Here is a 16,802-nt window from a genome sequence, read left to right as displayed (position 1 = left end):
TCTTATGAATGAGAACCACCCATTTTCAAAAAAACCAAGATTTCATAATCAGTCTAAAATTGTGTATTTAGTGATTGAGAAAGCTCTGAACAATACTCAGGGGCCCCACGAATCAAATTCTTTATTAGATGAGAAAGTTATAGGAGAAAATGATAGCTGCTTCTTTGGACATAAACACTGATTTTTTTCTATTTTACCTGTCACTTCTTTGTTCATCATAAATATACAAAGTTGAAGGAAGACAAATTAGCGGCTATTGATTAGGTAACAATTACAGACATATGAAGTACAAATAAGGAAGAACTTGCTGTTATTTGCAAATAGCATACTTTCAACCAACTTTAAAAATAAGAATTGAACTTTTTTAAAAAAATTTTATTATACAAATTTTCAAACATTACATTACAGAGAACAGTATAATGAGTCAAATGAATCATCAACCTATTTCGTCAATTATTAATACATTGCTAATCTCATTCATTTAAAACTTCACTCAAATTATTTTGAAGCAAATCCCAGATATCATAGAATTTCAAATATATTTTGCACTCAACTCAAAAAATGACTTTTTTAAAAAAACATAACTACAACATAACTGATACAAAAAAAGTAACAATAAATCCTTAGACTCAAAATGTAGTCAATGTTCACATTTCCCTTATTATTTTATAAATTTGTTCTATTGTTTTTATTGTTTAAAAACTGGTTTGAATGGAAATCCAACTAAATCTATAGCTTCTGATTAGTTGACAGGTCACTTATGTATCTTTTCATCCTTAGGCTTTCAAATTTTCACATTCATACAACAAAAGTAGCATATTCAAAAATTTGAATAAATTTATGAACTACAAAATGTTAAATAGTATTTTTAAAGAAACAATACATTAGGATACTCAGGGAATGGGGCTTTATTGCAGGTTTACAGCGAACTTTTTAGCTTTTGGACAAGATGGAGTAACAAGGAATAAATTTACACTCTTGCTTGGCCCAGTGAAAAACACAATCAGACAAAATAAAGAAGATAACAGTTTTTAAACATTAGACAATAGGCCCAGAAAGATAGTGATCCTTAAGAGAGAGGAAACAAATGAGGTAAACCCTGTGACTGCCCCAGCTTGCTGCCTGGAGTTTCCTTGCCACAGCATAAGATGGTTAATTCAGGAAGAGCCCAGCAGTCTCTTAGTTGGGCATCCAAAGAAGCCAAGGTAGCCAGAGTTCAATGGGCAGAGGACCAGAGAGGAGACAGCTGCACAGAAAAGGGACTCCAGAGATGTGCAGAGTCCCCCTCTAGTCTTCAGCTGAAGGGAGATCAGTGTATGTGTAAGAGGAAATTACCCAAAGTACGGGAAAGAATGTGCAAGTTTTAGAAGAAACAATTCCCCCAAGTTCACACAAAGCCAGAAACAACAGCTCTTGTTCCCACCAAAGTAAAAAACCTCATTCTAGATGCATCTGTTATAATACTTAGAAGGGTTTGGCCCAGAGAGCAGAACAAAATTAGCTCAAAGCTAAATGCTTCCCTAGTTGCATGTAACAAAGTATAAAGCAAGATCTGAAAAAATGAAACTGCACCTCATAATCTAACCACATCCTAGAATAAAGCTCAAGAATATTTATTAAAATACAAAAGTATCAGGCACTAAAGGTAGAACTCACAATGTCTGGAACCCAATAAAAAATTACCAAGCATGCAAAGAGCAGAAAAATATAATCTATAATGAGAGAATCATTCAATTGAAAACAATCCAGACACTGTAAAGATGATTGAATTAACAAAGATATGAAAACAGTTATAACTCTATATGTTCAAGAAGCTATAGGAAAGATAAAATATGTTAAGTAGATACATGGAAGACAGCTTTTTAAAGATGTAAATCAAACTGGAAGATAAAAAAACTCCAATGTCAGATATAAAAAATAAATTAGATGGGATTAGCTGGTGATTATATACTGCAGGATAATAACTTAAAAACTACTCAAAATGAAACAAGAAAAATGAATGGAAAAAGTAAATCATCATTTGATCAGTAGGACTAGGACTGTGATCTATAGGACTACTACAAGAAGCCAAATAGATGTGTAACTGGTATCCTAAAAGATGGAGAGGTCAGCAAAAATAGCTGAAGAAATAATAGCCAAAAGTTTCCCAAATTTGATGAAATATATAGTGTCTGTAAAGTCATGGTGCACTTTTGACCGGTCACAGGAAAGCAACAAAAGATGACAGAAATGTGAAATCTGCACCAAATAAAAGGAAAACTCACCCAGTTTCATACCTATTCAGTGCAGTTCAATGCGGGCTCACGCACAGATTTTTTAGGGCTCCTTAGGTAGCTATCCCGTATAGCCTCTACAGACTCGCCACTGACTGATGGCCTACCAGAACGGGGTTTCTCCACCAAACTGCCGGTTTCCTTCAACTGCTTATCCCACCAAGTAATGTTATTCCTATATGGTGGTGCTTCATTATAAATGCACCGATATTCACATTGCACTTTGGTCACAGATTTGAATTTAGCAAGCCACAGAACACACTGAATTTTCCTCTGTACCGTCCACATCTCAACTGGCATGGCTGTGGGCTGCTCCGCTATATACACGGTATTACATTATCATCTGCACATGCGCGCATGCTGCCATATCATCCTACAGAAACTAGGAGGGTTTTCCTTTTATTTGGTGCAGATTTCACATTTCTATCATCTTTTGTTGTTTTCCTGTGACCGGTCAAAAGTGCACCGTGACTTTACGGAAACACTGTATATCCAAAAAGCAAAACAGGCCAATATCTTTCTTAAACAAAGATGGAAAAATTATTTACATACTATTTAGCAAATTGGATCTAACAATATAGTAAAAGAATAATATTATTTTGACCAAGTAGAAGTTATCCTAGGATTGCAACTGTTGCCTTAACAGCCAAAATACAACCAATCACTACATTAACTGACTAGATAAGAAAAGTATAAGATCATTTGCCTGCCCTGTGGTGGTGCAATAGATAAAGCATTGACCTGAAATGCCGAGGTGGCTGGTTCAAAGACCTGGGCTTGCCCACTTAAGGCACATAAGACAAGTAATCAATGAACTACTAAAGTGAAGCAGCTATGAGTTGATACTTTTCGCTCCCTACCCCTCTCTCTGTAAAATCAATAAATAAAATGTTTAAAAAAAATTTTTTTTTAATTATAAGATCATCTAAATAAATACAGAAGAGCATTTGTGAAAGTGCAATACCCATTGCTATCAGAGTCTCAGCACACTATGCAAAGAAGAGGACTTCCTCAGATAGACTTCTGGTCATGAGGGCGGCATAGGTCAACGTGGTATGCACATCCTCCCACAACCATGTCAAAATTAGAACTAAATCACAGAAAACCAGCACTCAGAAACCTAGATGAATGGAAGTCCTACAACTAGGGACTTAAAGAAGAAGCCACATCAAGACTGGAGGAGGGACAGAGGCATGGAACAGGCTGGTTGCACACTTATGTGAGGCAGATAAAAATTGAGAAGCTTATCTCAGCTGTGAAGCCCCCCCCCCCAGGAGCGATGTGTCCCAGCCCCACACCAGGGCCCCCAGCAGAGGGTCCCAGTGCCAAGAAAAGACGTCCCTATAACTTCTGACTGTAAAAAACAATGGAGATTGTGGCTGAGTGAGACAGAGGACTGCAAGAGCCTTAGCAAATTCTTCTTAAAAGACCCAAGCACAGACTTACTCAGACTAGAAAGGTACCAGGGACAGACAGGAAGGAACTGGATTGTCTGGAATCAGAGCGAGAGATGGGGAGCAGCCTTCTGCCAGACAAAAGTGCTGGCAGAGGCCGTTGTTCCTTTTCTGAGCCCTCCCCTAACAAAGCCAGCAGGCAGTCCCCATATCTGAGTCTCCATCAACCTGGCTAACAAAGTTTGTCCCACCCTGGTATTCCCTGAGACCCGACCTCACCAAACTTGCAGGCCCATCCAAACTGTTTCCAGTGGCTTTCCTATACAAATAGCCTGTCTTGGCTCACACCTCAGACTTTCTTCAAATCTCTCCAACAGGCAGCATCTGGCCACAGTGTGCCCTGTACCTCTTGCTAAGTGGCCCCAGTCCTGGCACTAGTAGTAGCCGGTTGTGGTTAGCAGCCTGGCCTCTCCTGGGCACCTCCAAGACCAACACAAGTAGCAGCCTTCTACAAATCAGTCTGTAGCTCAAGCAGGGTGGCTCTGGGCAGAACACAGGTGGTGACTGACATTGGTCTTCACCTCCCACAAGGCCGCAGAGCCAGCACACCCGGTAGAACACTTCAGACCACATTGAAGCACCACCCAACCACCTCCACAGTGACACACTGGAGGGGCGGATTCAGCAGAGCCCAACTGAAGTAAGTCCTGCTCAGTGGGGTGGGCCCCTGTATAGCTGATCCTTCACAGAGGGCAGTGATCACAGCCAGTCCTTGCAGCTGAATGGCCTGGGGGGTAAATCCTTTCCAACTGACATTCCAGCAGCAATCAAGATTCAACTGCCCAGTACCCCCACACAGTGCACACAGCAGGTGGGGGTACTGGGCAGGGGAGCATGCACCTAAGTGCCCAGTGGATGACCAGGGAGGCTGTGCCACCGGACCCTACAGGATACTTACTGCATTAGGCCACTCTATCAAGCCTGAGAGATGTAGCAGCTCTACCTAATACACAGAAACACAGAGAGGCTGCCAAAATGAGGGACAAAGAACACTGTTCCAAATGAAAGAAAAAACCAAAACTCAAAAAAAAGAACAAAACAAAATGGAGGCAAGCAATCTACTGGATGCAGAGTTCAAAACACTGGTTAAAAGAATGCTCAATGAACTTAAGGGAAGAGTAGATGAATTTACTGAAAACTTAAACAGCATAAAAAAGAACATAGAAACCATAATCGAGAATATGGAAACTATAAAAAACCGGTCAGAAATGAAAGATATACTAACTGAAATGAAAAATAATTTACAGGAACTCAACAGGTAGAGAAGATAAAGCCAAGAATCAAATAAGTAATTTGGAATTTAAGGAAGCAAAATAATACATGTATCTAATCAGAATAGCAAAGAGAAAAAAGAATCCAAAGCAATGAAGATAGTGTACGGAGCCTCTGGGACAACTTCAAGCATACCACCATTTGTATCGTGGGGGTGTGAGGAGAATAGAGAGAGCAAAAGATTGAAAACCTTTCTGAAAAAATGACAGAAAACTTCCCTAACCTGATGAATGAAATAGAATACAAGTACAGGAAGTGCAGAGAGTCCCAAACAAGATGAACCCAAACAGGCCCGCACTAAGACACGTCATAATTAAAATGTAAAAGCAGTTAGCTACCTACAAGGGAGCTCCCATACATTGTCAGCTGATTTCTCAACAGGCCAAAAGGGATTAACAAGAAATATTCAAAGTGATGAAAAGCAAGGTCTACAACCAAGATTACTCTACTCAGCAAAGCTATCATTCAGAATCCTAGGTCATATAAAGAGCTTCCCAGACATGGAAAAGTGAAAGGCATTCATCACCACCAAACCAGTATTACAAGAAATGTAAAAGGGTCTTCCTTAAGAAGAAGAAAAAAAGATAAAAAAAATATGCACAATAAAATGTCAATAAACACATACCTATCAACAAATGAATCCAATAAATAAGTAAATAAATAAATGAGCAGAGCAGAAAAAAAAATAGAAGGGGACTTACTCAACATAAAAAAGAGCATCTATGACAAATCTATAGCAATCATAATACTTACCAGTAAAAGACCAAATGCTACTTCCCTAAAACCACAAGGCCAGAATGTCCACTCTCACACTACTAGTCTACATTGCATTGGAGGTACTAGCCAGTGTAATAAAGAAAAATAAATTTTAAAAATGCAGGTTAGAATGGAAGAGTAAAACTAGATCCTCAAAAGGCATGACTATCCATGTAGGAAATCTTGAGGAATCTATAAACGTGGTACTAGACAAATGAATTTAGCAGGTTCCTAGGATAGAATATCACTATAATAAAATCAATTATATTTCCATATAGTGGCAATAAATGATTAGAAACATTTTTTTTTTACAGACACAGAGAGAGAGTCAGAGAGGGGGATAGACAGGGACAGACAGACAGGAACGGAGAGATGAGAAGCATCAATCATTACTTTTTCGTTGCTCATTGCGACACCTTAGTTGTTCATTGATTGCTTTCTCATATGTGCCTTGACCGCGGGCCTTCAGCAGACCGAGTAACCCCTTGCTGGAGCCAGCGACCTTGGGTCCAAGCTGGTGAGTTTTTGCTCAAACCAGATGAGCCCGCGCTCAAGCTGGCGACCTCGGGGTCTCGAACCTGGGTCCTTGGCATCCCAGTCAGATGCTCTATCACTGCGCCACCGCCTGGTCAAGCTAAACTAACATTTTTAAAATATGCAATTTATCACAGCATCAAAAGGAAGAAGTACTTAAGTATAAACTGGACAAAAGCTGTGCAGGACCTACAGACTGAAAACTATAAAACATTGTCCACAGAGGTTAAAGAAATTCTTAATAAATGGATATGCTGTAATACTGATCAAACCTCCAATAGTTATAGAAATTGACAGGCTAATTCTTAAATTCATATGAAAACACAAAATGCCTAAAATAGTCAAAACAAGTTTAAAACAAAGACCAAAGCTAAAGAACTATGTACACAAGAAAATGAGATCGCTAGTTCCAGATAAGAGTAGCATCACTGTCTGGTATCATTTTAATTGAAAAATGGCCACCACTTTTTTCCAAATATTTTTTCTTTGTAATATATAAAAATATTACATGTGCCCCCTTTGGTAATCGCCTCAGCTTGCTTCCTCCTTCCTCCTTCCCAAAGGTAATGACAGAGAGTTTGGTAACCTTTACAGACCTTTTTGTCAACTATGTACACATATATGTAGCCTTAGAAAATTACAGTATTGAACGTGAGTAACTACACTAGGAAGGAACATATGAGAATAAGAAAAGCTTCAGTTCAGGAAGCTTGGGGTAAGAGCAGAGATGGGGTCAGGGCAAGGGTATAGGACAGACGGTGGGAAGGATAAGGATGCCATCAGAAAGGGTTCAGTCCCGTCAGCTTCAAATCATTTGGTAATGTTTCATTTCCTAACCTGGGTGGTAGGAAATAGGTGTTCATCTCATTATTTTGTAACTTTTTAAGAAACCATAGTTAAATTGAACATATAGGGGTTATGACAGTCTCAACATACGACATTTCGAGTTTATGACTCTCACTCCCATAAAAACCTAAAAATATTAAGACATGTTACGGCTTAAACCGTTAGCGTCATACCTACAGACTATGTGGGCAAACTACATGCACAGCAGAAGAATACACAGTAACGTGGCATATGAGTGAGGGAGTTGGTATCCCCCGGTATACTTACCTACATCATTTTGGACTATTAAGGTGCAAGTGTTCTGTTTGTGTTAGGCTAGGGTGTGTTTCAACTAACACCAAAATTTGGGTTACATTACTATAGTAGAAACAGAACTGTGTTGCAATCCAAGAACCCCCTGCATTCAGCAACTTCTTACTCCACAACGTAGCATCTATCCATGTTACTCTAGGTCAGTGGTAGTCAACCTGATCCCTACCACCCACTAGTGGGCGGAGCAACCAAAATATAAATAAAAATATAGATTTAACTATAGTAAATTGTTTTATAAAGATTTATTCTGCCAAACTTAGTAAAAATTCATCATAAAGGACTTGGTAAGTAATTATTATTATATGCTTTAACTTGCTCTAACTCTGCTTTATAAATTTTATAAAGTAAAGTTATTTCCTACTTTATAAATCACCATTACTGTGGAACCGGTGAGTGGTTAGAAAATTCTACTACTAACAGAGATACAAAAGTGGCAGGTAGGTATAAAAAGGTTGACTACCCCTGCTCTAGGTAAATGTTCCTCACTTTCTTTTATGCTGCAGAGCATTTAATAACACAACTAGAAAGTAGTTTACTTAGTCCATGATGGACCCTTGACTTGCGTGCAGTTTATACACCACAGGCACCACTGCTGTAACTTCTTTTGTTGTAGCCTTCCTATGTACATGTGAAGGTGTTCTGTCTTAAGATGTAATTGCTGGAGCATGTGCACTTTCGGTCTTTGACATTAATAATGTCAAAAAGTCTCTCAACTAGTGGTATCAATTTAAGTTCACATCACTAGTAAAACAAAAAACCTATTCTTCCACACCCTCAAGAAAACTAGATATTATTAGTCTTTGTTAATTTTGCTTCTTTAAATAAAGTAAAAATATCACCTCATTTTAACTTACAATTCCTTGACTGTATTATAATTCAACACCTATTTTTTAAATAATTTTATTTTTTTAATGGGGTGACATCAATAAATCAGGATACATATATTCAAAGATAACAAGTCCAGGTTATCTTGTTGTTCAATTATGTTGCATACCCATCACCCAAAGTCAGATTGTCCTCTGTCACCTTCTATCTAGTTTTCTTTGTGCCCCTCCCCTTCACCCTTTCCCTCTCCCTTTCCCCCCTCCTTCCATAACCACCACACTCTTATCAATGTCTCTTAGTTTCACTTTTATGTCCCATCTAGGTATGGAATAATACAGTTCCTGTTTTTTTTCTGATTTACTTATTTCACTTCGTATCATGTTATCAAGATCCCACCATTTTGCTGTAAATGATCCGATGTCATTGCCATCAATATTTTTTCCTATAAATTGTCTATTTGTATCCATCAGTTTTTAAATTTTAATTGTCCTTTTATTATTGGTATTATATACTTAAAAATTGTGGAAATAACTAAATACATATTAGAACTGATCTTAAATCATATTTGCTTCTCCTTACCCTTGCTGTATTGAAAACAAATATTAAAAATTAATATTTATTTGAAAATTTTTTATAATTGACCCTTCTAATACCATAATACCTTAAAAGTATATAAAAAATTAAAAGGATACCTTTAATTTATTTAGGTAAAAGGTTTTAAGATTTTTCAAAACTATATTAATTTATTTTCTATGACTTCAAATTATAACAGTCAAATAAAGTGATTCCTATCATACCACTGTCATAACTTTCAACACATAACCTTCATGTCACCTTCAGAGCCAGCTATGCTGAACATATACTGAGTATGAGACAGTATTGAGGCATATTTGTTAATAATGTTAGGCCTGCTAACAGGATGGTAGTTATATTTTGCAAACAGACAAATTTACAGAACTATTTAAGGGTAAAATAGGATGTCAAGGATTTGCTTTAAAATACTAGAAGAAAAAAAAAGATGCATGAAATAGATGAAGAGCAAAGACATTGTTAATTATTGGAACTGGATGACATATTCATGAGAACTCTTTACAATGTTCTCTCTACTTTTATAAATATTTGAAAAGTTCAAAGTGTTTTTAATAAAAATAGGATGTTAATGCTGGAGAAAAGATGTGATCTTCCTAATCTTAGTGTCACGATGTGTTTCTGCAGAAGAGAAGAAGTAAGTTCTTTTATTCTAAGAACTCCTCAAGATCAAAAACTACTTTAGACTCTGGACTAGAATGTGCAGGATACTTTTAAAGTGTAATACTAAAAAGACCTGAGTTGAGTACTTAGTACAGCAAAAACATCCTATAGTCAACTATAAAACCGAAAATTAACTCTGATTTCTTTCTGCTTTCATCCATATTATTGTGTTCCACCCCGAGTTCTAACAAGTAATACAAAGTGTTCCAAGATCACAGAACAAAGTGAGTCTTCAACTCAGAGGCAAGCTACTGCTGGTGTATAACCAACTCCATCAACCTTCCATGGATAAAAATAATCTTCAAACACCGCATGCATCAAAGACCAAAGACCCAGAGAAATCAGGCAGAACAAAGTGGTTACCAAGGAGGAATTCGGCCAGCGGAGAGCTTGCCCTTCTGCCCCTCACACAAGAGTCTGTTTGCAACTGAGACTGGGTTCTTGATTCCTGTGAAATAAAATTGACAGAAAATGAAGTTGAAGTCAAAAAAAATTCTTCAAATTTCCCACCTAGTTTAATGGCCATTTCAATAACACAACTTTTAAATATCTTGGAAAATTCTTTTTATACATTAATGAAAATGCTTAATTATCTTGCATAATATAGATCAAATAAACAAATACAGAAATACCTAGTAAACACAATAAAAAAAACAAATATTAAATATACTTTCTCATATTTTGTCATATGCTATAGCAGCCAAGATTGAATTTAAAATAATATATATTTAAATTAGGTTCCTTTTTAATAGATTTCAGAATAACAGAATTGAAAAATGAACTGAAAATGTGACATCTACCATCGAAAACAAGAATAGCCTCTAAAGAATAAACATGGTTACAAACAGCCTCAAATTTACCTTGGGGAGAAAAATTACTGGCCAAACATTTTAAATCTCACCAGCAAGAGGGACTGAACATAGTGGAAGTTGTGCAAATTAGATAAGGGTGGCGAGAATAGTCTAAATATGTACAAGATTATAATCTAAATGAATTATGATTGAGATTGTTTCCAGGAGAGAAAACAGAATGTGAAAAGTGAAAAGAGGGTGCTGATCTGGGAGGAATGACACAGCAATAACTAATAGTGTGAAAACATCATCAGGATGGCAATGCCAATAACAAATATTCCATTGACGACGATGACAGAAGACAGAGACAGTATCTTAGTGTCTAATATGTACCAGGCCCAGCACCAACTCCTTAAACGTAATCAGATTATTTAATTGATCCCTTCACTCTATCACATATATAACTTGTGAATCCTATCTCATCACTGAAGAAACATTTGCACAGAGGGTTAAGTCACTTGCCCAAGATCACAGTGTTGAGATTTTAACAGAGACAACACCCTTAACCACAAAACTATAGCTGCCTCTCAAGAATGCTACTAATTTAAATAAATAAATAAATAAATTGGCAGTGGACAAGCATAGTGCAATGGGACAGAACAGAGAACTCAGAAATAAACTCACACCTTTATGGTTAATTAATTAATACTTGACAAAGGAGACAGGAACATATAATGGAATAAAGACACACATAGGAACAAACTCAAAATGGATGAAAGACTTAAATGTAAGTCAGAAAATCATAAAAATCCTGGAATAAAACATAAGCAGTAAAATCTCAGACATCTCTCAAAGCGATATTTTTGTGGATACATATACTGGAGCAAGGGAAACCAAGGGAGAAATGAACAAATGGATCTATGTCAAACTAAAAAGCTTTTGCACAGCAAAAGAAATCATCAACAAGAAGAAAAGCCAAACCACTGAACGGGAGAAAATGTTCACTAACATATCTGATAAGGCAGCGGTTCTCAACCTGTGGGTCGTGACCTCGGCGGGGGTCACGACCCACAGGTTGAGAACCGCTGTGATAAGGGGTCAATATCCAAAAAAGTTTTTTTTAATTTTTATTTATTGATTTCAGCAAGAGAAGAAGGAAAGAGAGTGAGGAACATCAAGTTGTTCCTCTAAGTACCCTTACTGGGAATCAAACCAGCAACCTCTGCACTTGGAGACAAAGCCCTAATCAACTGAGCTATCCAGTCAGGGTACAATATCCAAAACTTATAAAGAATTTATAAAACTCAACACCAGGAAGACAAACTATCCAATTATGAAATGGGCAGAGGACCTGAACAGACCATTTTTTTAAAGAAAACATACAGATGGCCAATAGGCATATAAAAAAATGTTCAAGGTCATTAATCAACAGAGAAATGCAAATTAAAACCATAGTGAGGTATCACCTCAACCCTGCCAGAATGGCTAACAACAATCAACAAATAACAAATGCTGGCGAGGATGTGAAAAGGGAACTCTCCTGCACTGTTGCCAAAAAATGCAGACTTGTACAAACACTGTGGAAAACAGTACGGAGTTACCTCAAAAAATTAAAAATGGGCCCTGGCCGGTTGGCTCAGCGGTAGAGCGTCAGCCTGGCGTGCGGGGGACCAGAGTTCGATTCCCAGCTACGGCACATAGGAGAAGCGCCCATTTGCTTCTCCACCCCCAACCCCTCCTTCCTCTCTGTCTCTTTCTTCCCCTCCCACAGCCAAGGCTCCATTGGAGCAAAGATAGCCCGGGCTCTGGGGATGGCTCCTTGGCCTCTGCCCCAGGCGCTAGAGTGGCTCTGGTCACGGCAGAGCGACGCCCCGGAGGGGCAGAGCATCGCCCCTGGTGGGCGTGCCGGGTGGATCCCGGTCGGGCGCATGCGGGAGTCTGTCTGACTGTCTCTCCCCGTTTCCAGCTTCAGAAAAATACAAAAAAAATAAAAATAAATTTTTTTAAATTAAAAATGGATCTGCCTTTTGATTCAGCAATCCCTCGTCTTGGAATATATCCTAAGAATCCCAAAACACTAATTTGAAAGAATATATACACCTCCATGTTGACTGCAGCATTATTTACAATGTCAAGATCTGAAAGCAAACCAAATGTCCGTCCATCAGTGAATGAGTGGATAAAAAAGCTGTGGTACATTACACAATGGAATACTACGCAGCCATGAAAAAGAAGGAAATCTTGCCTTTTGCGAGGGCATGGATGGACCTGGAGATTATTATCCTAAGTGAAATAAGCCAAAGACAAATACCATATGATCTCACTTATATGTGGAATCTAATGAACACAATAAACTGGTGAACAAAATGGAAACAGAGACCTGGACACATGGAACAGATGGACAGCTGTCAGAGAGAAGCGTGAAGAGTGGACTGGATGAAAGAAAATGAAGGGATTAGCCAAAAACAACATATATACATAACACATAGCTACAGACAACAGGGTGGCATTAGCCAGAGGGAACGATAAGGTGGAGGTTGGGGGAGGGGAGCAACGCGGGTGAGATGGGATGGAAAGAGATGTTGCCTGGGTCACAGGGTACACGATGCAGTGTGCACACGGTGTTATACTGAGTTATACACTTGAAACATGCATGGTTTTGTGAACCAATGTCATCCCAATAATTCAAATTTAAAAAGTAAAGAAAGAAAAGAACTCACCGATTAAAAAAGTCAGCAGTAGGATATAAAAACGCTATAAAAACTCAAATTAAGACCACCAGATTGCCATAAAATAAAGTGACTACATATTTAGCTAAATAAAAAAGCTGTTACATAAAAAGAATATAAACTACCAAAGGAAGGAAAAAGCTCAGATCTCTGAGCTCTTAAAATATATTCCTGTATAGCCCTGGCAGGGTACTTTGGGTGGTTAGAACGTTGTCCTGAAATGCCAAGATTGCAGGTTCAAGCTCCGATCAGTGATACACAAGAAACAACCAATGAAAGCATAAATAAGCAGAACAACAAATCGATGCCTCTCTCAAAAAATAATAATGATAATAAATAAATAATTGCAAATTAACTTATAAACTCAAATCTATTCATTCAAAACTTCAAAAAAGAGTTCTATGTGTAGGACAAGGTGACTTAAATTCATCAGGAAGAGACAACTTTTGAGAAAAATTAAGAGGTATTCAATGAAACACCATTTTTAAAAGCTATTCTAACAAAAAGAGTGTGAAGTATAAAATAGACAAACACAAACATATAAACTGAATAGAATAAAGCTAAAGTTCAGACGCAGACACATGTAAATTTTGATATTTCAATACATGATATAGAGAGTATTTCAAATTAGTAGGACAAGGATAGGGTATATGTGAAAGGTGGAAAGAGCACAGAGTGCTGGGAGTCAGAATATTTTATAACTGCACCAACTATCAATTTACCAACTCTCAAATACAACTTCATCCTTTGTTCTCTGATCTGTCAAAATGGATATGGGCCCTTTAAATGTTTCCTTTGCCAGCTGGCACACTGATACACTTTGTCAGCAGAGGGCACTGGAGACACACTGCAGGAGGGCAGGATGGCTTGCTATCCAGGCTCCTGGTGAACACCAGATTTTCTCCTGTTTACCCACATGGTAGTCTCCAGTGCTAAGAGACTGCAGGGAGCAGTTTTCTCCAGCATTTGGCCACCACGTGTTTTCCCGCGCTCTTGATTCAGGCTGCAGCAGCAGAGCAGACATCCCCAGAAGATCCCCACATCTTCTCAGCCCCACAAGTACACATAGCAAAATGCCCCACCTGGGTGACCATCCAATAAACCAAAAGCCCAATGGTCATTCTGTGTAACAGAGGCTTAATTCCTACGGCTTCCTGACCTCTGTGTGCTCACCTACCAGGCTAAGCTCACCTGAGAATTATTCCTGCTCTCACAGTGACTACGGCTGGGCACCTCAGCAACTTCTCTGCCTGACAGTGGTTTGCAAACCAACCTTCTACAAGGTCAGAACCCCATTCCAAGTTGACCCTTACTTGGATATTCACTTTCTGCCTTAGGATACACTTTGAGTTTTCACTGTTATATACTTACTCTCCTATCACTAATAATTCTTTTCTTTTTTCTTTTTTTCTGAAAGAGACAGAGCATCAGAGAGAAGGAGATACAGGGACAGACAGGCAGGAATGGAGAGAAATGAGAAGCATCAATTCTTTGCTGTACTTCCATTTTAGTTGTTCATTGACTATTTTGTCATACATGCCTTGACCAGGGGACCACAGCAGAGCGAATGACCCATTGCTCAAGCCAGCAACCTTGGGCTCAAGCCAGCGACCATGGGGTCATGTCTATGATCCCACACTCAAGCCAACTACTCTACACCAAAGCTGGTGAGCCCACACTCAAGCTAGTGATCTCAGGGTTTTGAACCTGGGTCCTCCGCGTCCCAGTCCGACTCTCTATCCACTGTGCCACCACCTGGTCAGGCTGTCTAATAATTCTTTATATTATACTTCTCCTGTTGAAAGTATTGTGTGGTTTCTATCACCTAGTTGGACCGAGACTGATACAGTAACCTTGGACAGATTATTAAATCCTGCTTGTGTCTCAATTTACTCATCTATAAAATAGGGGGAAATCTGCTGACCTCATAATGTTATTGTGAGAACTAAATGATTGAATACATATAAACTACTGAAGCAAAATGCACAGTATGTAATAGTCATCCAATTAATGACAATTATTATTGCTGTTATTCAATACATGATGTAGGGACAATTTGTTGGATATTTCAGAAATGCATTCAAGAGTTAAATAAAAATATATTATACACATATTAGAAAAAAATATAGGTGACCATACTTATAATTATGAGAGAAACCTTCTGAAATGCAAAATATATAAGACACAAAAGAGAAAGTAACAAGTCTGACAAATAAAGATTTTAAATTCCAGTATGATAAAGCACATTATAAACAGTTTTAAAAGGCAAGCCACACAAGAGGTAAAAATAGTTCACAGAAAAATGTTAATGGCCTTTAAACATATGAAATTTCATTAAATACCAATAAAATTTTATAATAGAAAACAAAATTAAAACTAATTGAAATATCCTTTCTTACCTATCACACAAATCAAAAAGAGTATAGATCATTGGTACAAATTAAAAGAATCAAATAGACCTAATTGACATGTAGAACACGCACCCAACAACTGCAAAATACATACTCTTTTGAAGTTCACCTGGAACATTTATCAAAACACACCATAATCTGGGTCATAAAGCAAGTCTCTAAAGCTTTAAGGGCTTAGAACCATACAGCATGTGTTCTCTTACCACAGTGAAATTAAACTAGAAGTTAATAATAAAAGCTAACTAAAAAGTTTTTAGGCAAATAAATTTGAACACTCATATGAGAATGACAAATTCCTTGAAAAACACACATGAGAAAAAGAAAATATACTCTTATAACTGTTAAAGAAATTGAATCCCATTTTATAAAACTTCCCACAAAAAAAACTCCACTACTAACTGAGAATAACTAATTCCTCCAGACGATTAAAAAGAAATAATTCCAATCATACACAAACTCTTTCAAAGATCAGAGAATAAAAAATTCTTAGCTCATTTTATGAGGCCAGCCATACCATGATTCCAAAACCTGAAAAGAATATTATAAGAAAGAAAAATTAAAGCCTATCTATTATGTGAACATAAATGTCAAAAATCTTGAACATCAGCAAAATATTTTTTTTAAAAAACTTATGACCAAGATTTTATGACAAGAAGGGAACATAAATTTAATCATATTTAACAAAATAAAGGAGAAAAATTCATCTCAGTAGATGCAGAAAAGCACTTAATCATATTCAGGACCCATTTATAATAAAAAACAATCAGCAAACTAAGATTACAAGGAAATTTCTTCATGATAAAGAGCATCTGTGAAAAGCCTACAACTAGCGGTATGCAGAATGGTGAAACTTCTAATGCTCTCTCTCTAAAATCAGAAACAAAGCAAGGATGTACACTATTACCACTTATATTCAACACTGCCTAGGATGTCATAGCCAGTATAAAAATGCAAGAAGGAAATAAAAATTTTAAACATTGCAAAGAAAAAAGCAAAACTGCCACAATTCACAAGTTACATAATTGTGTGTATAGAATTACAAGGGAATCTATTTTTATTAAAACTCTAATATGCACTGGGAAACCGAAAACTTCATGTGATTCCCTTTGTTGAGATATTCACTTTATTGAAGTGGTCTGGAACAGAACCCACATTATTTCAGGATATGCCTGTTTGTCATTTGAATTATTTAACAATAAAAATTATGATTTCAAATAATTATAAAATTACTAGGATATGCTAACACATTTTAAATGTCTATAACCTCTTGACGGAATGGAGGAGAATGACCAAACTTTAACAAAGACTCCCCATAGCTAAAATTTCATGGTTTAAATTCAGTAAAAGA

At 37.3% G+C, this 16,802-nt stretch overlaps 1 protein-coding gene across 4 annotated transcripts in view; it reads right to left on the bottom strand.

Annotated features, from left to right (window-relative positions):
- Window positions 1-16,802, bottom strand: part of TASP1 (taspase 1) — a 329,261-nt gene that overhangs the window by 243,004 nt on the left and 69,455 nt on the right. For all 4 annotated transcript variants that reach the window (XR_010725983.1, XM_066234263.1, XM_066234264.1 and 1 more), the window contains one exon: window positions 9,887-9,971. Coding sequence is in view for 3 of the 4 variants with exons in the window: in XM_066234263.1 (XP_066090360.1) it covers window positions 9,887-9,971 (85 nt within the window). In the remaining variant the exon portion in view is untranslated. The remainder of the gene's footprint in view (window positions 1-9,886; window positions 9,972-16,802) is intronic.

This window comes from Saccopteryx bilineata, chromosome 6, assembly GCF_036850765.1.
Source record: "Saccopteryx bilineata isolate mSacBil1 chromosome 6, mSacBil1_pri_phased_curated, whole genome shotgun sequence".
Lineage (NCBI taxonomy): Eukaryota > Metazoa > Chordata > Mammalia > Chiroptera > Emballonuridae > Saccopteryx > Saccopteryx bilineata.
Note: the sequence above shows the minus strand (reverse complement) of the source record. Positions and strands in the feature narration are given on the sequence as shown.